General features: G+C 41.3%; 3 protein-coding genes across 6 annotated transcripts in view; 2 read left to right on the top strand and 1 right to left on the bottom strand.

Moving 5' to 3' along the window:
* The window catches only part of rgs7a (regulator of G protein signaling 7a), a 46,649-nt gene extending 34,086 nt beyond the window's left edge, over positions 1-12,563 (top strand). For 2 of the 3 annotated variants that reach the window (XM_047602907.1, XM_047602909.1), the window contains 14 exons: positions 1,987-2,093; positions 2,861-2,912; positions 3,825-3,889; positions 4,194-4,270; positions 4,484-4,565; positions 5,515-5,589; positions 5,702-5,800; positions 6,045-6,106; positions 6,554-6,664; positions 6,769-6,894; positions 9,825-10,011; positions 10,278-10,367; positions 11,423-11,459; positions 11,727-12,563. In XM_047602907.1, the coding sequence (XP_047458863.1) occupies positions 1,987-2,093; positions 2,861-2,912; positions 3,825-3,889; positions 4,194-4,270; positions 4,484-4,565; positions 5,515-5,589; positions 5,702-5,800; positions 6,045-6,106; positions 6,554-6,664; positions 6,769-6,894; positions 9,825-10,011; positions 10,278-10,367; positions 11,423-11,443 (1,154 nt within the window). In that variant the 3' untranslated portion in view covers positions 11,444-11,459; positions 11,727-12,563. The remainder of the gene's footprint in view (positions 1-1,986; positions 2,094-2,860; positions 2,913-3,824; positions 3,890-4,193; positions 4,271-4,483; positions 4,566-5,514; positions 5,590-5,701; positions 5,801-6,044; positions 6,107-6,553; positions 6,665-6,768; positions 6,895-9,824; positions 10,012-10,277; positions 10,368-11,422; positions 11,460-11,726) is intronic. The other variant, XM_047602908.1, reaches the window with a different exon arrangement.
* Positions 12,564-13,363: 800 nt separating this feature from the next.
* Positions 13,364-19,820, top strand: grem2a (gremlin 2, DAN family BMP antagonist a). The gene is made up of 2 exons (XM_047602910.1): positions 13,364-13,819; positions 18,481-19,820. Exon 2 carries the CDS (start codon positions 18,482-18,484, stop codon positions 19,058-19,060), a length of 579 nt encoding a protein of 192 aa, XP_047458866.1. The 5' UTR covers positions 13,364-13,819; position 18,481; the 3' UTR covers positions 19,061-19,820.
* A 76-nt stretch (positions 19,821-19,896) lies between these two features.
* The window catches only part of fmn2a (formin 2a), a 36,116-nt gene continuing 32,511 nt past the window's right edge, over positions 19,897-23,501 (bottom strand). The window contains exons 14-17 of one of the 2 annotated variants that reach the window (XM_047602904.1): positions 23,187-23,238; positions 22,034-22,183; positions 20,985-21,066; positions 19,897-20,751 (exon numbers count right to left, since the gene is read on the bottom strand). In XM_047602904.1, the coding sequence (XP_047458860.1) occupies positions 20,725-20,751; positions 20,985-21,066; positions 22,034-22,183; positions 23,187-23,238 (311 nt within the window). In that variant the 3' untranslated portion in view covers positions 19,897-20,724. Of the gene's footprint in view, positions 20,752-20,984; positions 21,067-22,033; positions 22,184-23,186; positions 23,239-23,501 lie in introns of those variants that run through there. The other variant, XM_047602906.1, reaches the window with a different exon arrangement.

The raw sequence follows: 23,501 nt of genomic DNA on the forward strand, positions 1-23,501 counted from the left end.
AAGCTTATAGTACGTTACGTTAAATGTAGGTCAGATGCTCCCTTGCACCGAGATTTGTTCTCTATAGACAAGAATGAAAACAAGCATGGTTAATCTTCAGTTTGCCCCCTGAAAAACCCTACATCACGCGAGTCATTCTGAATTTTCATACTCATTACTGTGCACTAATTATATTGAGTACTTTTTATGGGTTTGGATAAATCTTTCTACTGGACATGATATTAGCGCAAATTTTAAGCAACTGTACAAAATGAGTGAACAAGCTCAGCTCTGTGGGAAATGACATCAACTGCAATAGACCTCTAACTGGTTTTACTTACATCTGACATTCATCCTGTCTGAGATAACAGCATAGGAAACTGTAGTAGTTAAAGATGTACATGAGTTTTGTATATGATTTCTCCTTGTAAATGTCAATCTACTGGAATCCCTGTGCATTTTATAGACAGCTACAAAGCATGTGCACAGGGCTAGCCTGTTCCTCTACACCTCAGTTATATATAGGGGATAAGAAAGGCTACAGTGGATGAGGTGGTGGGGTGTGTTTATAAGTAAACAGGTTTAAATAACTTATGAGTCATAATTTATTAATAAGCGGAGGCCTGTGACACACTCGCAGCAGACACACACACACGAATACACATCAACATCCTGACCTCTCAAAGCTGCGTCAGTCACCTCAGTGGTAAAAGAAAAAGCCAATCTATATTTAACTCACACATACACGTACACCCGGTGTGCGCGGATGTGTATCTTACAGAGAGCAGAGATGTGCATGCTTTATGCACACGCACGCACTAAGCTGATATACCATGTGAAGCATTTCAGACTATGTGTGTCTTAGCCTATTAGTGTGCTAAGAGGAACTAAATGTGGCGGTATTAGCAGAGAACTGTCAACACATTATGCAGAACATCAATGATAGATGTCGACACCACGAGGGACTCGCAGGTCCAGAACAGCGGGCAATAACTGGTGGCAGATGAGACACACGGTTGATAATGATTACATGTTTTCATTATCCGATGGTTTTCAATCAGGGACAGTCAGCCATGTGCCGCGGAGAGCCGGGGGGAAGCAGGTTCTCACTCCAACCAAGCGCAGCACCAGGTGATTTGACTGATGAGTTCCGCCTCTTAGGCTGAAGGTGGGCTAATCAGCGAGACGTCCTGCTGCGCTGTTTGGTTGGAATGGAAACTTGCCTATATCTCTGTCAAAGCAGTGTCAGCCTGTTGAAACAGCAGCTTTTCTCCTTCGGGTCTTGGTGTTCCTTACGACCGTTTTATCAAGGTTGAATTTGCACCTGGGGATGAATGTGAATTAAGTTAGTGAGATGGTGAGTCAGCATGCTGCATCAAGGATCAGATCTTTGATGAGAAGCTACTGATTACAATTGAACATCTTCTTTTAGTGTGAAAGTGGAAACACAAAGCACCTTGAACAACTCAGAATGAGCTAATTAAGTGAGTAAATCACAGTTTAAAGTAAGGCTATGCCCTGATTCTTAAATAAAGGATGGGTCAGTTTGGAAGTTATGCTTCTTTGTTTTCGCTAGTCAAAGCAAGCTTAGCTTAGCCGGGTAAATTGTTCTACCAGACCTTGCATAACTCACATATTACACAATATTTAATTTGTTTGATTCAAATTACTGGCCAGGCCAAAAAAATCTGACATCTGAGATGCAATGTGCTAATTTACTATATTCAGAGGGCAGCCTTTTGTTTGGTGAGTTAAGCTAATTGGCTGCAGTATGTACTGAATTTTTCTCAAACGATTCCTTTCAACTTGAAATGCAATTTCAGCTTTGTATTATTTTTTGAAAACTTTTCTGAATGAGAAAACATATAGCCTTGATAGCGCTGTGATATCTGCACAGCTGACACGAGTGGGGATGTTTTGTCATACATGACCTTCTGTACATAGTTCCTGGGAAAAACTGAATGAATAGGAGCACATAATGTTGAAAATGTCTATGTTTTGCCACAGTGGAGGCCCTTCACCTAGGAACCCTGATGGCTGCACATGGTTACTTCTTCCCCATCTCAGACCACGTCCTCACTCTTAAAGACGATGGCACTTTCTATAGGTTTCAGGTAAGAATAATTATAGTGTTTCTGTGTAAGTGTCTTAACTGATATTGAAACAAATATCAAAAATGTTTTATGTTGGATTTTGTTTCTTTTAGACCTACAATTTTACACTGTACATTGTACAATTTTATCACTATGAGAAAGATTTTGACAGAAAAGCTGATGATGTGATATGATTTTTATTACTATTTATTTTTTTACAGATTTTTCAGGTTCTTTGCTTTATATATTTTTATAGATAGTAGGTTTAATATACACTATATTAGAAAAGAACAATGTTAAAACACAAACACTGAAATAAAGCGATAGTTGCTCTTTTGTGACTAAAGGAAGAAACACATCAATCACTGTGTGTGTGCGTGTGTGAATGTCAATATTGGGATGGACAGTTTGAGTGATTTTCTACCTAGTGTGTTCCCTCAAGTGTGCTGTACATAACTAACTAGGGTAAATCAATGCTCATGGTTGTTTGTGTAAGTAGCCAGCTTCACTTTATGTGTAATCATTTCTCATCTGAAACCAGGCTATACAATGCTTTCCAAGTAGAGCGCAGCCTAAAAGAAGCTTATGTGCTTTTGACATTAGACACTGCACTGAGCCCATTATACATTTGAGCCTTTTTTTTTCTTTTTTTCTTTTTTTTTTTCACTGTGACAGATGCAGCATTGTGACATTGTGACTCACAAGTTGGTTTGGAATGTGGTTTGGTGCATGGTGTCAGTGATGTAAAGGTTGTTCTAGTTTCTTAATGACCTATTTTTTCCCTTCAGACTCCATACTTTTGGCCATCAAACTGCTGGGAACCAGAAAACACAGACTATGGTGAGAGAGCTTATCTGTTAAGGTCAAATTAATTGGAGTACATAGATTATATTTTAACCAATAAATGTGCTTGTAATGATGATGTTACCAGAGTCTTCAAGGTTAAATACGAGTGTCTGGACTGGAGATATAAATGCCAAGATCATGTTTAGTTCAGCTCAAATGCAGCAGAACTCCATAGTTTGAATCTGATTTACAGTGCAGCCAGCATACGATAACTATTCATATTTTCCAAACCCTGTCAATCAAACTCTCTGACTGTACACTGTGAAGGAAAACATGCGTGTGTTTGTATGCCAGCACCTGTTGTGCACAGTTGGCTGAACATTTTAATGGCGATACACGAATGAGCTTTTCATTGTTCCAGCCAAACAGAGTGGAGATAAAGCTTTCATAATGCCAAAAATGGTCGGGTAAATAGCTGCACCCTTGCAGGTCTTTCATTTGTCGGATGAGTAGTGGGAGAGGAAAAGGACTAATGCTCACTGTGGGAATAATCCGGCGAGTGTCAGGGGAAGTTGGAGCGTCTCAGATCTAGCAACTGATTCACGTGAATGCTGCCCCGTAATGAAAACAGTCTAATGGCATAATGAAGCTCCCACATTACGGTCAGTTAACAAAGAGATGAAGGGATGATGATGATAGTACAGGAAGACATCAAAAGTCAGGCGCGTGCACACACACACACACACACACACACACACACACACACACACACACAAGCCTACACAGTAACAGTAACAGACGCTTACACACCATGCTCACTAAATGACCTTTGCGATTTGCAGGCCGGTTTAAATGTGCAGTTGAGAGGATTAAATGAATAAACGCAGGGCCACTTAAGGCTGTTAAAACAGAACTGAGGTCCTGTTCTCCCTTTATCACCAGTCTCTCTCTGTCTGTCTCTCTCAGCTGTTTACCTCTGCAAAAGAACAATGCAAAATAAAGCACGTCTGGAGCTTGCAGACTATGAAGCGGTAAGTGAAAGAGGTCTCTCAGTGTCAGCACTCCCCGCTTCACATATCTGTTTCGTTCCTGTCAGGCTTTCTTTGTCTCTTCGCCTTTTTGTTCGTACCGGCAATGACACCATCTACATTTATCGCTTGTAAACTTTTCTGTAAATGAAGCGCTGGATTAGTTCTACTTGTTTATTTTGCGTGAGCAGGCATCGTTAAAGATGGTATCGAGCCGTGGCCCGGACGCAGCATGTGCAGTTAACATAATCAGCCCAAATCCCTCAAAAGCCTTTCTGTCCCTGTTTGTTCTTTGATTTACTTACAGGAGAGCTTAGCAAGGCTACAGAGAGCGTTCGCCAGGAAATGGGAGTTCATTTTTATGCAAGCAGAAGCACAAGCGAAGTAGGTTTCTATAAGAAACACACACGCATTGAGCCACTATGAGTGAGTCCTCTTACACCCTCATTAAGACACGATCAAACTTTGTGTTTTCCCACCGCTTCCAGCACACAACAGCATCACAAATGAACACGGGTCATATACTGCACACATGTTTTAGGTTAAGCAACGCACCCTGTCAGAACCTTTACGAGCTCCATTTTTTTTCCCCCTCAGAGTGGACAAGAAAAGAGACAAAATTGAGAGGAAAATTCTCGACAGTCAGGAAAGAGCATTCTGGGACGTGCACAGACCAGTGGTGAGTGAAATTACTGATGCCGTTGTCGTAATCACCTCTGCTGTTACTGATATCGCTGCTGACACTAACAGTGTCATTGTAATTGTCCCTGCAAAAGCGAATGATATTGAAAAAATTATTTCACACTGACCACACGCCGCCTCCCAAGTCAAGAGAATAATTACATGCAGCAGATCTGGTTTGGGTTATTTTAATTTTCAGCACACAGTCGGAACGCGTCGAGCTGTATGACAAAGGAAGTAATCGTTTTAAAACATTACACGGCCACAAGCACGTGCACAATTATCAATAGGGGAGGTATACATTCCTCCCGTGCCATTTTAATGGTGTAAAGAAATGAATGCACTGCGGTCCCTGTGTTGTGTGTTTACTTTTGCCGTGCCCACGAAATGCCACATCAATAACTGTCACAACACATCAGCCTCAGTGCTGCTCTTTACCTTGTTCCCGCACACTTGCTTAGCATTAGCATTTAATTCCCCCTCGAGGTTAAAGGGTATCCTCTGCTGTATTTCTCCGAAAGCCACTGCTCCACGGTTAATTGGAAAATAACAAGTTCAATTTATGCGTCCTTGGAGCAACATAATCAATATTAATTCAAATTTCACAGTGATGCCGTCAAGCTACTTAGCTCTGTTCTTCCAGAAGAGACCTAGTTTAGACCACTTGTTCAATCAGCCTGTATTTGCACACTCTGATTTCCCGCTGGTTTACGTGTTTTGCTAGAACTGGCACATTCCATGTTTAATTAGCCAGCATCTGACGCATTGTCCTGGAGACTACGTAGAATCTCTTCACAGGGCCAGGAAGCATATTGGATCGGATTAACTGATCTGAATGTGAAAATAACTGCACCTTCATTTATTGGAGAACAGCGTGACCGCACTTTAAATGAAATGTAAATCAGTTTATGAAAGATTTTGAGATTTTCTCCTCACTCCCCTCACAGCCTGGATGTGTGAACACGACAGAAGTTGACATAAAGAAGTCCTCCAGAATGAAAAACCCCCACAAAACTAGAAAGGTACAGTGAACTCTGCCACTTTCACGTATTTCTTATATTATAGCACATGAACAGGAAATTAGCTTATTGCACTTCTGTTTTCTTTCATGTGTTTTTTCGTGTGTTGTTTTAGTCTGTGTATGGGCTGCAGAATGATATCCGCACCCACAGCCCGACCCACACCCCCGCTCCAGAGGCCAAGCAGCCGACAGAAGAAGAACTACAGGAACAGGTTAGACCTGCAGGCAGAGCTTTAGCAAATCCATGACAAATAATAAGCAAATGCTCACAGTTTAATTGGAGTTTTGAATTTATCGCCTCTTTGTATGAAATTGATTGCAGCAAGTTTTCTTTACTTGCACATTTATTGGTCACGGAACTGAACTTAAAGTGCACACATCAAGAAACTAACAAATATCATGCGTGTTACATATGCAAATGCGTTGCGTGCTCATTGTTCCTTACTGTGGTTTCAGATCACCTTTTGGCAATTGCAATTAGACAGGCATCGACTGAAAATGTCCAAAGTGGCTGAGAGGTGAGCAATGTTCTCTGTGTCTTTATTCAGTTTAGCCATCGATCTGTTTATTGAGCCTTTAACCGACTAACATGGCGTGGAATCAAGAACGAAGATGACCTTGAGGAGTGTTCGGGCGCAGACAATGCCCTCAGTTGTCGACGCCAGATACAGGAGTGTCAATTTGCAATTTCCTTACCTGAAAGGAGAGATGCATTCAGCAGAGAGTTCTCTAACACCCTCTTGTCAGATCATATCTTCCATTACATTTTAAGTACTTCCTCTCAAGAGAATTTCATTTCTCCTTTTCTCGGGTTAAAGGCTGGAAATAAATAACCTATTCATGCTCACTGACAGAGAGGTGCAGGGCATAATTTCACCAGATGTGATAAGTGGATTGTAATGTTCTTCAAATGTCCACCGGTGATTCAGGCTGACACGTTTCATGTCCTCTCTGTTCCGCCTCAGTTTGCTGGGCTACACGGAGCAATATGTTGAATACGACCCCTTCCTCACATCTCCAGACCCATCTAACCCCTGGATCTCAGATGACACCACACTCTGGGAGCTTGAAGCCAGGTCTCTACATCTCATTAAAAAAAACAAGATAATAAAATAACATATTTTTTACAAATGCACCAATATTTCTGCACCGTACATACTTGATCTGTCTCCTCCTCTAGTAAGGAGCCAGGCCAGCAGAGGGTAAAGAGGTGGGCTTTTGGCATCGACGAGGTTCTCAAAGATCCTGTTGGGAGAGAGCAGTTCCTCAAGTTCCTGGAGTCTGAATTCAGCTCAGAGAATCTCAGGTAAATGAGAAAATATGTGTTCTATGTACCAATATACTCCAACAGTATTTACTACTGGTGAAATCACTAAATGGCCTGAATGAATGAACCAATTAAATGTTTAACCTGACCTTAAAACCTCAGTCTATATGTTTGCGACCACTAGGGCCAGGCCTCCGCGGAGGTACTTCTAATTTTCCTCCATAAATTTAAATTTCTTTAAATACACTTGAACATGAATCCACTCTCTCTAGCTTTATTATCTCTATAGTAACCATTTATAGCATCATAAATAACTATAACTAATCTATTATTGCCATCTTATATTATTTAGTGTATTTAAAGACCTGTCAACAGTGGTAGAACAACCATAAGGATCCATTATCCAAAATACAGCAATTAACCATATACTGTATACATTATATCAAATATAAAGATATGTTAAAATAAAAATAAAGTCAATGGAGATTACACATCAAGCTATAACAATGCTGTCCATGTAGAGATTCCTCTTCCCTTCGCGACCTCTCACACTAAAATCCAGATCCAGAACATGTTTCTGTTGCTCTGTAAGGAACGTTTCCTTTCATTGTCCGTTTGTCTCCATGCTCTCAAAGAAGCAGCTTACATTCAGCTGCAGGTTTCTTTAATGAAGAAGTGTTGACAGAGACTTGTCAATTCTTCCACACTTTAAGAATAAAGTCTTGAACTTAACGAAAAAACCTGAACTAAATTGTAAAATAGAATGAAGAAAATGTTGATTGTGGCCTGAATCTGGCAAAACAGCAGAAAACCTGAAAAACCTTTAAAGTTATTACATTCAACAAAACCATCTTCTGTCCTGAAAGCTGTCAAAAATTTCTGCCATCCTTCCAAGGGAATGTTTGATATAACGGACCATAACAGCAGATTATAGTTAACTATAGTGACTATGAATAAAAGCTTGCTAAATGCTTTCTAGTTTATAGCAATCCCTCATGTACACAGTAATATATATATTATTTTCAAAGCAGCAAGTAACTACAGGAAATAACTAAATGAAAAGCAAATGTAACCTCTGCAGTTTAAGTCTACGAAGGAATGAAATTAAATGCTCCAAGTGTGGTACTGAAGTAAAATGTACTTATTTGGCTTCTGTCTGTAATAAATCAGGCACGATTACAGGATGCGTTCAGATTAGGAGATTTATGGGTTGTGTCTTTGGCCATAACTGCCACATTCTTCATATCAGCCCTTAGAGACTCCCAAACCTTTTGCAAACTTGAAGCCTCAGCCATTAACCGCATTTTAACTCTAAAATACATTAACTTGAGTGGAAGCACTGCTCTCTGCTCCTACATGGGTCGACTCCACACAAGTGTGTGAACAGATATTTGTCGCCGCAAGGTGATTAATACAAGCACTCACACAGGAGGGAGTGTGGAGGATTTAATTCGCACTTTCTCCCACCACGCACACATCCAAATGAAATATTCACATACACCGTATGAGATACTCACAGAAGCATGCAGTATGTGCATTGGTGATTAGACTGTGACATGTCATCTGTCTGTGATGCTCTAGTGATCACAGACATGATCAATAATATCCCGCTTGAATGGGCTTTTACAGTCTGTACCAGTTACTCTCATTATCATGTGTGCATTTTCACACCAGCAACAATGAGTCTTATATCCGGGGACACAGAATCTTCCCACGTGTAAGTCGCCACATAACCACGAGTCACGTTAAATATTCATATCACGGGTAAATAAAGTATCTATCTAGGGGTTACGTTAATTAAATCAGGGCTGACTGCCGAACGCAGGCTTTTACAATATGTAGCGCCAGATAGAATAACTCAGGAATATTATGTGAATCAATGTATTCATGGTAACAGGAACACAGCAGAGCATTAAAGATGCACACACAGAGCTAAATATGAATAGAGTAGCCAGCGTGCAGGACGGCTCCCCTGCTCCCTCTGATGGTATATGCTGGCACTGTTCCCGCCCAGACCTGCTAATTGGGTTATCTTAATTAAAACTAAGTCTCCACATCACTGCAGAGGTATCCCTTAGTAAAGAGTGCAATCATTCCTGTTGCTGCGTTACATTTCTTACAGTGTGTTAAGTGTTTTTTTTCCCCTCTGTGATGACAACACGACGGAACACGTTTCTCAGTGTGTGATATGTGTGAAATAAAAAGGGTTACTCCTAAAAGAAGAAATTATTGGAAGTGGAAAATGCCACGCACACCTTGCTTCTACACAAATATGTCATTTTTGCACTCATTTGACTTCTAGCTTTAAAAAATAATAATAAAAAGAAAAAATGTATGAATATTATGATCATTTGATAAGAAGCTGCTGCATGAAGCAGAGTCCAAAATAAATACACTAGTAGATAGGGACAGGACCCCTAGTGGTGGACCAGATAGGCTAATCTAGACTAGTTCAGATGGCCCAGACCTGGATGAGAGCTGCACAACAGACAGTCTGATAGGCATGTAAGAGAAGTGCATTGAATTTAAAGAATGGGGACGTGGGACTGGCTGACTTGCAGAATACAGGCAAGAAGAGTTACCCATGAAGTTGGAATAATTTATTTTTTCTTACTTCCTTTACCCATGAAATGATTTTCACAATGTGATTTATTCTTGTGTATATCTTAGTGTATATCTTCTGAAAACTTTGTCTCTTAAAACATATAACTGATAAGTATAAATAGAGGAAAAAAAGGAATGTCTCTGAAAACCAAATTATTTAAACTTTTTAGGCAATTGAAACTGAAAAATTAAGCGATTTTGACAAGTAGCTCAAATAGAACATGGAGGAATAGCTAAATTAAATTAAGCTTAATTATGTCCAGGACTTGTTCCATCTGGCTTATTTATGATTTCAAATTAATGAGCTGTCATCATGTTTTATGCTATTTTATGAGTATAATCATGCTGCAAACTTTGGTTTGCAGGTTCTGGCTATCAGTTCAAGAAGTAAAGAAGCGTCCCATAAGAGAAGTTCCTACCCGGGTTCAGGAGATCTGGCAGGAGTTCCTGGCCCCCGGGGCGCCCAGTGCCATCAACGTGGACTCCAAAAGCTACGACAAAACCACCCAGAATGTGAAAGATCCCGGACGCTACGCCTTTGAGGATGCACAGGTGAGTGATATTACTCAACATGAAATGATTTAGGTACATCAAACCACGTCCACAGCTACACTTGTGTAGAGGATAAAGTCGTAAAAGTTCAGTTTTCTCCAGAGTGTTATAAGTGATTTAAACTTGGCGTACTCCAACGTCTCCGCTCATGCCAGCTCGGTTTGGGGGCGATCAGTGGAATATTTCCTCATTTCAGTTTGGTAGAGTTTATCATCTGTCTACTCCGACTATATGCACTGTTTTCACATCGTGTGTTTCTACAACAGGAACACATCTACAAGTTGATGAAGAGTGATTCTTACAGTCGTTTCATCCGTTCCAGTGCCTACCAGGAGTTATTACAGGCCAAGAAGAAGGTAAAAGAAGAAAAAAAAAAAAGAAATGGCTAAAAACTTAGGATAAAGTTTTAGTTTGACATAAAATGAGAAGTATATGTAGGTGGCAGTGCATGCTTATTGCCTGAGTTTATGCATATTCTGACTCGTCTGGGTTCGTGATGCTGAAATGTGCCCTCCTGGCACACACAGTCACGCCTTTTCAAAGACTGTTAAATCCCACTTTAAGCACATTCTCGGTAATGGGTCCACATTCAAATTAGGTGTGGAAATGTAGTTGCTGTCGCACTCACATAGTGACACACTGTATATTCTGCTACAAGGTGGGGATATATGAGTTTATGGAGCTATTTTTGACAACCAATGAGCAAAAGAATTTGAGAATTTGAGACCCGTGTTAGTACTTACCAAAGCAAAGCCAGCGTATCATCCAACAACTCACAAATTCAGAACAACTTGTCAGCCCAGGACTCAGACGCAGAGGAAGATTAACGGCAGATGCCGACTTTATTGAACAAAACCAAATCAAAATCACTCCTAAAGGAAGTAAAGTAAAACTCAGTCAGACAGGCAGGATTTGAAAAGTAGATTACAAAACTATCAAACAAAACTCACGAGGAGGCAGAAAAGAATCTAACAAAGGCAGCATAAACAGATGTGGCTGTGACTTGAGACATGGACTTGGCTGAACGGCCAGGACAAAACACTCTGGCACAGGACAAGGGGCTGCGCAGACAATTTATACACATAAGGGTAATGGGGAACAGGTGGAAACAATCAGAAATCAGGGAGGACAGACAGGTGGCAAATGAGGGGAAGACAAGAGACCTGAAACGTGATGAGAGTTACTTTTCAAAATAAAACAGGAAATCACGAGACAAAAAATGGAATTGAAAATTGAAATGGCAGCCACATTTCAGCAATAGCAACCAGGAACAGAGAGAACGTATCTGTACAGAACCAGCTTCAGGTGTGGTTGATGAAGGAAGCAGGGGCAAATAATAGTTCAGAATTACACAAGTGTATTTACGTGCCTAAAACCTACTCTACTCGCCTGATCATTTTTGTCTCCACAGAAAAGTAAGAACTTGTTCTGAAGGCTCTTGCACCCAGGTAATATACAGCGTGACATGATGCAGCTTGGTTGTGGTCAGTGGTTGACACAGATATCTTATGATAGACACTATTTTTTGTATTAAATAATATAATAAGTGTTACATTAAATCTGAACAGTTCATTCATTCCAAAATGTGCAGTTGTGTTGTGTTGCTTTTAGTATTAGTCAACAGTGTATTTATTCTCCACATTTTCTTCCCACTTCTATGTTTGACTCATTCTCTTTCCCACCTCTCTGTTCTGTTTTCATTTGTCTTCTCCTAGCAGGGGAAACTACTGGCATCCGAGAGATTGACCAGTCTTGTGCCATCATGCTAAAATCAATGCCATCTCTCTCTCTGGGACATGGAGAGGGGGACCGTGTCATCTCTTCATCATCATTGTCTGTCATCTGCTCTAGGCTTAGCCCGATGACGAGCCAAGCCGTCCGTTCGTCTGTTGTCCACAGGATGTTGCATGTCCACGGAGAGGATGTTCCGTCTTCTCCTCTCCTCTTTCAGTACCTGATATATTTCCAGTATTCTCAGAAAGGAGGCACTGCAGAACTCCTGAGGACACTAACAGACTGTCGAGATGAAAAAAAGTCCCATCCAGTGTTCCAGTCGTTGAACTGCTGGACCGGAGCCCCCTCTCTCACTTCCAGCTGAAACAAATGATGTCAGAGAGATTTAACAAAAACAAAAAAACAAACAAAAAAAAAGACAAAAACATGTAGAAAAAAAAATATAAAACGACAGCTTAAACTGATAACTCTAACTAATGTCATTGCTTTACATGATCTGAGGTCACAGATACTTTGTCTCGCTATGGGAAGTGTTGTGCAGAATGAATATACAATATATATATATATACATATATATGATGATGATTATTATTATTTATCGTGCATTTATTTTGCTTTGCATTATTTTATTGCACTACAATAATTAGCACATATGGTTTTCATTGCACCTGTAAAGTCACATTGAAATTTACGAAAATGCTGTCTCCTGTCTTATGTAGAACATAATTCTTTGTTATTATCTCCTGCATTTATTTTTATACCATATTTAAAGACAATTTTACTTACTTGTATTATTAAAGTTGGCCCTCTATCTGTTACTATGGACTGAACTTGTTTTTTTTTTGTTTTTTTATGTAATATAGGCATTTGTTCGACAGGGTTAAAATAATCTGTGCATGATACTCACTTTCCACCACTAGAGGGTGATAAATTATTTCTTACAGACTCCTATCCACAACCAGGAACTACTTAAAACAGATCAGCAAAATGCACTACGGTACGCTGCACACAAATGAAGTTTTGGCATGCAAAAATGTCATCATCCTCTAGTGTGCTGAAAGGGTTATTGTCCTGACTTTACTCATCTGAGGTTTTTCAGGCTCTGTTGATCTTTCAGCCCTTTGAAGGCTGAAGTGACTGTCAGTGTTTTCAGTCACTGTGCCCAGTGGTCAGCTTAGCAAGAGCCACAAAGCAGACAAACATCATTGTCTGAGCTGCATCAAGGAATGCGAACTGTGGCATTTTTCAAAGCACACTGTTAGTGTGTCTGGGTACGTGATGATTTATGGATTGGAGGTTATGAGTTGTAATGTGATGTGGTTGCGTCGCCAGTGAGAGGAGGTAATTTAGAGGGTTTGTAGGGGATCAATGTGTCCTCACAGTCTTGCCCTTTGTTGTGCACGGCGATAAAATCTCATCCACTTCCTAAAAATCTAAATTTCAAACACAAGGGGAGGAAAAAATTACAGTCGAAATAATGAATATAGAGGAAAAGCTGTCATCGTGATGGGTTCGATATGTCATGAATGGGTGGGTAAATATCAACACGCAAGGAGAGAGAGAGCCAAGGGGGGAGACAGACTTAAATAAAAGAAGAGAAGCTTGGTTTGATTCACACAATGACCAGGGCCAATAGGAAAAACCCTCCCAGTCTTGAGGAGGGAAGGGGGTGGTGGGGATTCAGACTAAGGCAGGCTTTACAGCGACTCAGACACTTTCAAAGACAGACTGCAGACAGTCTCCACAGCACTAAGATATGGGCTTACTGTGACTGAACTCTGGAGCTTCTCCCTTAAACCTTAAACCAAACAGACTAAGGAAGAGAAAATTAGACTCAGAGAGAAAGTAAGAAGAGATACAACTTGTCAAGGAGGATGGAGAGCTGAACGCGTCTAACACTTTTGAGTTTTTAGTGGGTAAAAAAAGACGGGAACGGACAAGCCTGAGGATACTACAGATTATGTTGCCATGGAAACCAAAACCTGGAAGCGGACGCAAGGACCACTGAAGTTTGACGATCATCCTTGACTGCATCCTCGACACATAACTGTCCTACTGCACGCCGTGGTGAGAGGTACATAAACCGCATTTTACACTTCACCGTGATGACAGCTTGTTTACAGCTACTACCTATAAAAGCAACTTCAACAGTTTTAAAAGTTTAAAAGCTAGCAGCAGTACCTCAAAATGAAATTCATGTCACTGAAGAAAGTCTTTGATGAAGGGTGATACAAAAGGGCGCATGTACAGGCTTAAATTATTACTCTTAAATGGTTGAAACTTCATTTTAAACACCACAAACGTAAAACGATAAATGCTTTGAACGGTGACTTGCTTTCCAGCACACAGGAGGAAATGGTGAACATATATTGAGAGCACAAGTGTAATTTTACGGACTTACTGTGAAAAGAGAGGCTCAGTGAGTTGCTGGTTCGACAAATCCCACGTGAGTGTGAGACTCAGCGCAGAACCATGTAATTGGAACAGGAGTAGTTCTGCAGCTATTGAGGATTTTTGCCAGCAGTGACGGTTTGATTCCCACTGGGGCCACCCATTGTAAAAATATACACCTTCAAGGCAGTGTGAGGTGTTCTGGATAAAAGTATCTCCTAAATTACTATAATTAGTGGCTGAAGGTTCCAGGTAATTTGTGTTGTGAGTGAGAGAATTAGCGAGTGATGACAGCACGTTGTACCACGCTCCACAGTGAGATTAGGGGTCCGTCTAGAATTCTTGTGGATATGAAAAAAGAGAGAATGACACTGTTAATTGTAAACCTGTATTATGTGTGTACAAAATAATCTCCACTTTTTTTTTCTCTCCGTGTTCTTTTGTACAGGTGTTTGTTCTTGTGTGTGTGTGTGCAGCCATGTGTGTGTGCTGAAGTGTGTCCAGGTTGGTGTGTGAACCTGTGTGTGTGTGTTCCCAGAGTGTGCGTGTGGTGAATGGTGGAGAGTTTGCCTTCTTATCCCGCTTACAGCTCCGGTGACTGCACCACCTTGTACAATCTGCTCTGATGTCAAAGAGGATTTAGCACATGGACACATTGTAGGTTCTTTAGCAACAGAAAACACTTCAGTGTAAGGCCCCACAGATAGTAAAAACTGGTATTTGATAGAAACCTCAGCAGCTCTGTGAACATGTGAAGGAAAGTGGATTAAAGCTGGTCGATCATGATAAAGGATTTCTGTTGAAAGTGACAAAACAGGAACAAAACGCTACTTAAAAGAACTGCTTTGAACCCTGTAACCTAAGGTGGCCAGCTAGTGAGTCCAAACCCATGCCAGTCAGCCGAAACTAGACACCAAATCTCAAGATTTACATCCCAGATGTCCCTTGAGTCATTGGTAAAGCCATTTCATTGCATCTTTGAAAGATCATTCGACATTAAAGAGGAAATAAAAGCAGAAAACGGTGCCAGTTCAGGTGCAAACAGAAGATGGTGTTAATCGCTGCAGCAGATCTGGAGTGAGAACCCGTCTACTATCCTAACATCTCTAATTGCCCTCCACTAAAGCACTTTATGTTGTTGAGGCGAGTTGTTGCCGTACATTATTGCCAGTACTTAGCTTGGAAAGCATTATATCTGGGCTGCTAGTCATTATCAAGATGGATTGTGGTGACAAATGGCGGCCCAAACTGCCTAAAGCAGCCTCCTGGCAATGTTGGCGTTAGACACATTTACACAGCAAAGCCCCCGAAAGGACCCCCCCCCCCCAACCCCCAACTGTTAATGAGCCAACAACCGAGCACAGTTTGGGAAAATGCAATCCGCAAATGCAGATAATGACATGGTTCCTCTTTGTGTAATTGGCTCCAAGTGAAAACATTTCATTTACCTCTTCCCTCTTTCTCTCCCTATATCCTGTGTGTGTGTGTGTAGTGTGTGTGTGTGTGTGTGTGTGTGTGTGTGCGCCTGTGACTGCGCGCACGTGTGTGGTTACTTACGTGTGTGCGAGTGCGTGCGTGCGGCCGTCCGTGTGTGATTGAGGTTTGAGCTGCACGGTGAATTAAATGCAGTTCTACTGTAATTAACTGCACTTACCAGTCTCTGTATGAGACTTTCTGACGCACCAATAATTGAGGCATCAGGTTTTGTTTGTTTTAACCTGCCTTTGAAGACACGCTGGGAAGATGTTTCACATGGTTTCGTGGAAGCACATCTGTGCGCACGAATTTGAAAGTCTTGAAAGGTTCCTAGTGTCTTTGTCTGTTCCACGCCGGCATATCTGGAATATTTAACTGTTCGGCAGCTAGTCTGAAGATTTCCGTGACTAATTTTGTTTTTCATTTCACTTTGAGAAAAATGCCCCATTGTTATTCACACAGAAAACATTACCATGGTATTATCATGCCATTGTGAAAAACAAAACATAACAAGTTCCCACTGATGATAATAGTTGTTTTCAGAAAAAGACTTGTGTCTAGCTCAGCAGTCTCTCTGGTATTTCTTTCTGGTATTTGTAATTTCATTAGGGGTTTCAATTTTGGAACCAAGGTCTGCCACAGTTCAGTGAAGCATATTCAAAGTATTTGTGGTTCTGGTAAAACATAAAGCTGTGTTTGTGGACAGTATTAGTGTTTAGCAGACGGAAAGGTCCGGTTCAGTTATGTCTCAGCATTAACACACAAAACCGCAGTCTCCTTCCGTCTCCAGGGCGATGTGGTGATTAGTGCTGAGTGTCGGGGAAAGACAGACTGATGGAGTGACAGAAAGGGACAGGGGGGGATGTACGACCATGAGAGGAGGGTCTGTATTGTACGAGGCATGGTGTTGGGTCTGTTTCCCAGTAGGTCATCTGTCCCGAATTCCACCTTCTCTTCAACCCCTTTCTTTCTGACTTCCAAACCCCAACCATTAACCACCCACCCATCCACCTCAGTGTGCCCCCTAAAGCCCCTGAATCCCTTTCCCAAAAAACCTCAATTTGTCTTGCTGCAGAGATTGATGAGGATAGTTTGGCCAGGCCGGCACTATCATACTTAGCTGAGTTTAGGGGTGGAGAGGAAGCGCTGCTGACTGCATAGGCAGTCTGTCAAGCCCTGTGTACACAGTCGGTCAGGCTATCCTGACTGTGACTCCCCGTAGTTAGGGGGTGTCCTTTTAAAAGACTCGGTGCAAGAGAACAAGGAAACGGAGAACAAGAGCTTGCACACAGAAGCCAGAGACAGGCGCCTGACCAGGGGTTCATGCGCTCACATTCACAGTCAGCAGGAATAATGTGGTGCGACTGCAGACAAATGAGACTGCGTTGTACATGGAAGGAAGATCACTCAAAGATGGAGTGGGGTCAAGGCTCCCTGATGCAGTAGGTGGTGGAAGGACCCAGCGGGAGTCTTTGGTTTAGTTATTCTAACCTTATGACGGGTGTGCGCACTGGCTTGTGTGTATGCAAAAATGTGTGCGTCTGCCGAGCTGATCTGGAGTTTGCATTCAAATGAATTTCATTTGAGTTAGCAAAAATAATAACTATAATTATACGCAGTATCATGACAAGCGCATTTGTCTTCTAAAGTGCTCCACGTTATGTCCACAGTACGTTTGAACTAATTTCTTCTAGTGCAAAAAGTGATTCAAGCTTTAGCACAAGGAAACATTGAAAAGTAGAATTCATCTTCTGTGCCTCTGCAACTCCAACATCTGGCTTGCAGTCTGGATAGAATTCATACATACAGTGTATCTGTATGAATGAATGGACAAACAGCTGCTGTCTAGCTTATGGCCAGTGCTGCTGAGACAAGATATACAAACTTGAGTGCTTGCGCAGCTCAGACAAAACTGCCATGACCTCAGGGTCAAGGGCTAAAAAAACAGGCAGAAAACAAAGTGGATCATGATAAAGTCATTTCTTCCATATCGGTGTGAGCTACAGGTCCTGGATAGAAAGGAACGGAATATACAAATTTGCACAGCAAAGAAGAGTCTGTGAACACTAGCCGCCAATGGCCTTGAGGCAGTTTGGTTCTCTGTCAGGATTTCTGACTTGATGTCATGCAATGCTTGTCAAGAGCAACATCTGCTGAAAAGATGCTTGAGTGATGGTCAAAAATGTGCTGGCACAAAAACTGACAGCACGCACACAGACAGATACTCCATCCTGAAAGATCAGGAGATGCTTTCTCCAGATCTCGCTATCTTTCTGGTGCTAGAATTATGGTGATTATGGACACCACGGGTCACTCTCAGTTCAGTTTTCTCCATAGTATATCACATAAGAGTACAACAGTGGACTCCCAAAGGGAACCGTACAGTTCCCCAACTCTTCCCCTAATAACATGCAGATGGGCCTCTCTAATGCCTGTTTACATATCTGCGGCGTAATTCATGACTAAAGTAAGCAAAGCCCTAATTATTTTACCCAGCGACGGGACCAATAAAATCAACTTCCCCTTCTCGTTATGGGTGTTTAAGAGTATCCTTTGATGGCAGGACTTTGTTTATTTTTGGAAGAGTTGCGTAGCCGAGAGGAAAGCAAATAGAAGTAATGACACAGAGATGCTGACAAATGGGGGCCTTGGTGATGGATACATTTTCTCAATGATGCCTGGAAGGCTCCACTGAGAAGGTGGTTCATCATGAATGCACACAATTGCAAAGATAATTGTCAATCTTAAAGTCATATTAAAGATTGCGTGGCTGCCATTCATCATCCCAGCTTCAGTGATAATAATGTTGTTCTAACTCTGCAGGAATCATCTTTTCGGTTATACAGTAAAGTGTCTTTCTTCTTGCAGGATGCTTTGGAGAATAACTATCCCCGTCATACTGGCTGGGGTGCTTTGCATCACCGCCGAGTCCAAAAGGACCCGGCCACAGGGATCCATCCCATCCCCATACAAGACCAAAGGGAATCTGTCTGCAGAACGTCACCATCGGCTATTGCAACAGAAACCAGAAGTGCTATCATCGAGCCGGGAGGCCTTGGTTGTGACAGAGCGCCGCTACCTCCGCAGAGACTGGTGCAAGACCCAACCACTTCGTCAGACAATCAGTGAGGAGGGCTGCCGCAGCCGCACTGTGGTCAACCGTTTTTGCTACGGCCAGTGCAACTCCTTCTACATCCCGCGCCACATGGGCCCGAGCTCGGGTCAGGGACAGAATCGAGGTCAGGGCTCCGGCTCTGGAAGGAAGAACCACAACAAAGTCCAGGAGCCATTTCAGTCCTGCTCCTTCTGCAGGCCACATCGCATCACGCAGCTCACAGTGCAGTTAGACTGCCCAGACCTGCAGCCCCCTTTCAGACACCGTAAGGTGCAGAGGGTCAAGCAGTGTCGTTGCATGTCTGTGGATGTAAGTGGTCATGGGAAACTGTGAAGGACTTGATTTGAAATGCCATCAGGTGTGTGCTGTCAAATGCAGAAATTTCCAGGACTGGTTTCAAATGGAACTATTCTGCATTTTGTACATATAACGACTAGTCGTCTAATGACATGAAACAGGGATCTGATAAACAAAGACTCAATATTGATTTAATTAGAGACTAGCACCCATGTTGACGTGTCAGTGGAGTTGTAAAAGAACAAATGGAAGAGATGACAACAATAGAGCTGCCGATGTTTAATCATGAACATGTTTTCTGTCCCCGTTCAGAAAGTTAATGTCTAACAGAGTCCCTCTCTTTAAAAGCTACACAACATGACGGACACTGGGGAAGACCATGCTAATAACGCAGTGTCTTTAAAAACTATGCTGTAGAAATAGTGCAAACACTTTTGTAATATGAGATGCAGATCTGCAATAATGACACAGTTTGTCAGTATGGTTTTGCATTGTTTTACACGTATTTTATCTGTTATACTTTATCTTTTCCGTACGTTCAAGAATGTCTCAAGTTGATGTTGAGGGAAAGATTTCAAAAAAAAACATGAAGCAACACAGCAACGACCAGTGGCATTCACCTGCTTGGACACAAACCCGGCTGTCTACTGTACATTTGCCACAAATATACTAGCCAATAGGAAAACATACTGCAGCATGTGTAATGGAGGTGCAATGCAATATATACAGTATATGTATTTTATGTATGTGTGTAAGTATGTATGTTAAAGTATATTAAATCTATTTCATATAAAAACGTGTGCAATTCATTCAATCTATAACAGGACAAATAAAATGATAAACAGATAAACATGTTCAGCAAAATCAAGACATTTTTTAAAATTAAGTGTTCTTTTATTCAATAAATATATTTTTTGTCATAGTTAAGGGTATTCAATCAAAACATATTGCACATGAAAGACAAATCACATCATCTTGTTGCTTCTTTAGTACATGGGAGTTCACACTCACGTATCACGAAAAACTAACTGCATAGGATTTTGCTTAAACAGATGAAACAATAGTAGGAATTCACACTGTTTACGTACACACGGCCTTTTAGTATTGATACAAAACAAAACGTTGAAACAAAAAGGCGAAGGTTCTGTGTGAGAAACATGTGAATCATCGTCACTGGTTCTGAAATACAGTTGATAAAACTTTTAACAAAAGCAAATGTTTAAGCCCATGTAAAACAGATTTTTCTTCTTTACTTGCTTCACAGAGTTACAGATGATATGTCTCCAAAACAAGCTCTGTTCTACATCACTCGGCTCACCCCACCCACCGACCAATAAGGCACTTTCTTTTTAGAGAAACTTTACAAAAGTGTGTGCTTTTTCACCATTAACAGAGATGTAAAGAGGTTCATAGAAAACTGTACTGTAAAAGAAAAAAGGCTACATAAAGGTTAGAAAATACTGATAAAGCTCAGATATGGAGTAGTGCTACAAATATCCAGTGATCATTTCTTGAAAAATCTTTGTATGCCTTCTGTATATACACACTTTGAACCAGCTCACAATAAACACCAGCTTTGAACCAACTGAAGACATATACTAGAGGCAAACGTATGTTAAAAATGACTGATGAGTCATGCCAGATTGTACTAACAGCGCTTGTGCAATAGGTTTGGTGATGAGAATTTTCCATTCTCTGCTTCAGATCTTCTGGCCCAGCTTCGCTTTCTGTGGAATAGAAGTGCAGGTTGAAGTTATTTACAGCTGGCAGCACTGGCACTCATCATAATATGTTATGGTACGAGCCACAAGTGTTGTTTCTTAGCACTCTTACAAGCATATGTAATGAATAGGTGAGTTAGGCGAGGAGACAATTTGCACTGGGAGAAGAAACAAGTGAGAAAGTACTGCTAGAATTAACATATGAGAACATATAGTGGCAAAAACGTGAAAAGACATACTATTCCAGTTGCATGTTTGGGCTTCACATTGTAGGAGGCTTTCTCTCTGGCCTGTTTGAAGCTCTCCTCAGCCATTTTTACCCTGAAAATTAAAAAAAATTAATAAATAAACAAGCAATATTCAGTGGTAATCCTACACTCGCTCACACGGTACAGTTTCTCCATAAAAACGGAAGAGACAGTGCAAAAATTCACGCTTGAGCCATTCAGCCTATGGTCATGTGTTATTTGAACACAATGATTTTGGTTTGTCAAGTGGCCAGTCCATTCCACTCTGAAATGAGTCACTCCGGTTCAGCGCTGCGCAGTGAGAGCCAGCAATGTCGCCGCTCCTTTGTGCTATAAAAAGAAAAGTGATCAGCGCGTTGGCACTGAGCGAGCACAACAGTTTACTCCGACGGGCTCGCATCCCGCCGCCCCTCATTATACGCGTGTGCCAGCGCCTCATGTTGGCGTGTCCATACAACACAGGTGATGATTAATATTGATTGTTCCACTGGAGTTTAACAGGAAAACCAGCAGAGAGCGAGAACTGGGGTGACTGCTGATGGACAAGGGCAAAGAGTTAATGCTTTCAAATGTGTTTTTATACTTTCCTACTGAACAAGCAAACCCTGTGACATTTTGCTTTTCTTGCTAATACAGTATCACAATTCAATCTTCATTGGAAATAATGGACCAATTTGTTTTCTGTTGACATATGTAGAGCTATCTTTGTGTTCATCAAACCACTGGAAGCTAACTGGATGCTGCGTGTGTTCTTTTCATTAGTGGGGTGAGGACAAAGATTTGGGTCATTTGCCCCCTTTTCCCTTCATGAATTTGAATGAATCTGATAGGATCTTCTGCGAACACAAGATGTACTGCAAGTTATTAATGGTTCGGAAACTTAAGCTCGAGGAAAATTCGAAATGTAGGAACATCTGTAATGGCATTTTAAGGGTCAGAAAGTGGTTCCCAAAGAGTTTCAAGTGTCCTGTCAGAGGGGGGTATCTGTATCAAGTAAAATGTCATGTTCTGAAACGGGAAACTTCCCGTCCTATTCTCACCGTTCCTGTAACATCAGCTTGTTCTGCTTCTTCCACTGGTCTTTAAAATCTGTGGAAAACTCGTGCCAAATGGAGAAGAATGTGTTGGGAGAGACTTCTTTCTCTCCCGCCTTGGGTTTAACCGAGAAGGACACGCTTAACTCCAAGAAGCTGAGGACAGAGAACAAAAACATTACTTCAAGACCAAAGTATTACAACATGAGATTACAGAAACCTACACCGATTGTTGTGAAACCTGGCAGCTCTATGCAAATATGCAAAATATGAAAGATAATCTTGGAATAATATGCTTTTTCAGAGATTTAATAGCAGGAGCGACATGAAAAAAGTCCAAACCGATGTTGACCGTGCATTTCAGTGAACAGTGAACACAAAACGCAATTACTGCCACAAGAGCAGCACGATTATTCTGCCTCTTTTTCTTTTCTTTTTTTTTTTTTTTGTACCACCCAACTTCTGGGAAAAAACTAATATCCATCTTATGTGAGTATGTTTCTTTATCTCCTCTTCCTGCCCAGCATAATGCTCTATAAAGTAAGCTTTGTGTACACATACATGCACACACTATATGGCCATGTGTGATGAAAGAGGCCATAGGAAAAAAAAAAAGATGTATGATGAAGAGACAAAGACAGATCAAGCTTATAGAATGCATGCACATGGCAGCGGATGACACATGTTAAAGTGTTAAATGTGGTGGCCATTTGCAGTGGATCAATAAAGTGGACAGGTTGGGGTCTCTTTGTTTGGAGTGTGCTATAGGAACACATTCCTAGCCAGCAGTAACAGAAGCCTGGAGCCATGGCTGTCTACTCTCGCTCCACTTAGATAAACAACACAGACACCGCATAGGGGGCCTCCCGTCTGCTGAAGGCCTGGCATGACGGCCTGCACCTTCCATGTAACTGAAGGAACTAGGAGTCATAAATATTGACAAAGCCGCACGATTATATTTCTACACTGCAGTGAGAATATTATCACTTCAAACTGTATTGGATTGCATTGTCCTTTACTTTCAAATTCACAACTGCGATCGCCGCTTTGATACTTGAGAAAGGACCAAACGTAAACCCTTGAAACTGAACAGAAGTGGCGGCATTTTTTAAAGGGAAAATGCTGCAGGAAAATGTTTAAACACTGAGAAAGCTCTTACATCTTCTGAGTGTCTGCCAGCTCCTTCTCCTGTGTTTCCAGTTCAGTTTTGGCTGTAAAGGAGATTAATTTGAAAGTGCATTAGCAAATACAAGATTAAAGCATCTCCGGAAGAAAATAAATCTTTCATCCACAGTGCGAATTGTATATACAGGAGGATTCAAGATGTCACCATTACTTTACTCAACAGTCATCTTCAGGGTTAGCCCTGTGCCACCACGTTGTTAAGTGTTGGATTGTCGGCTATTGCACAACTGACAAATGAGTAGTGTAGATTGCAGAACAAGTGCTTCTTTGTGCAGGGCTACTTCAGATG

The sequence above is a fragment of the Mugil cephalus genome, chromosome 13 (genome assembly GCF_022458985.1).
Source record: "Mugil cephalus isolate CIBA_MC_2020 chromosome 13, CIBA_Mcephalus_1.1, whole genome shotgun sequence".
Lineage (NCBI taxonomy): Eukaryota > Metazoa > Chordata > Actinopteri > Mugiliformes > Mugilidae > Mugil > Mugil cephalus.

Excerpts from the sequence above, each read along its gene's own strand:
- grem2a (XM_047602910.1), top strand. The coding sequence starts at position 18,482 with ATGCTTTGGAGAATAACTATCCCCGTCATACTGGCTGGGGTGCTTTGC.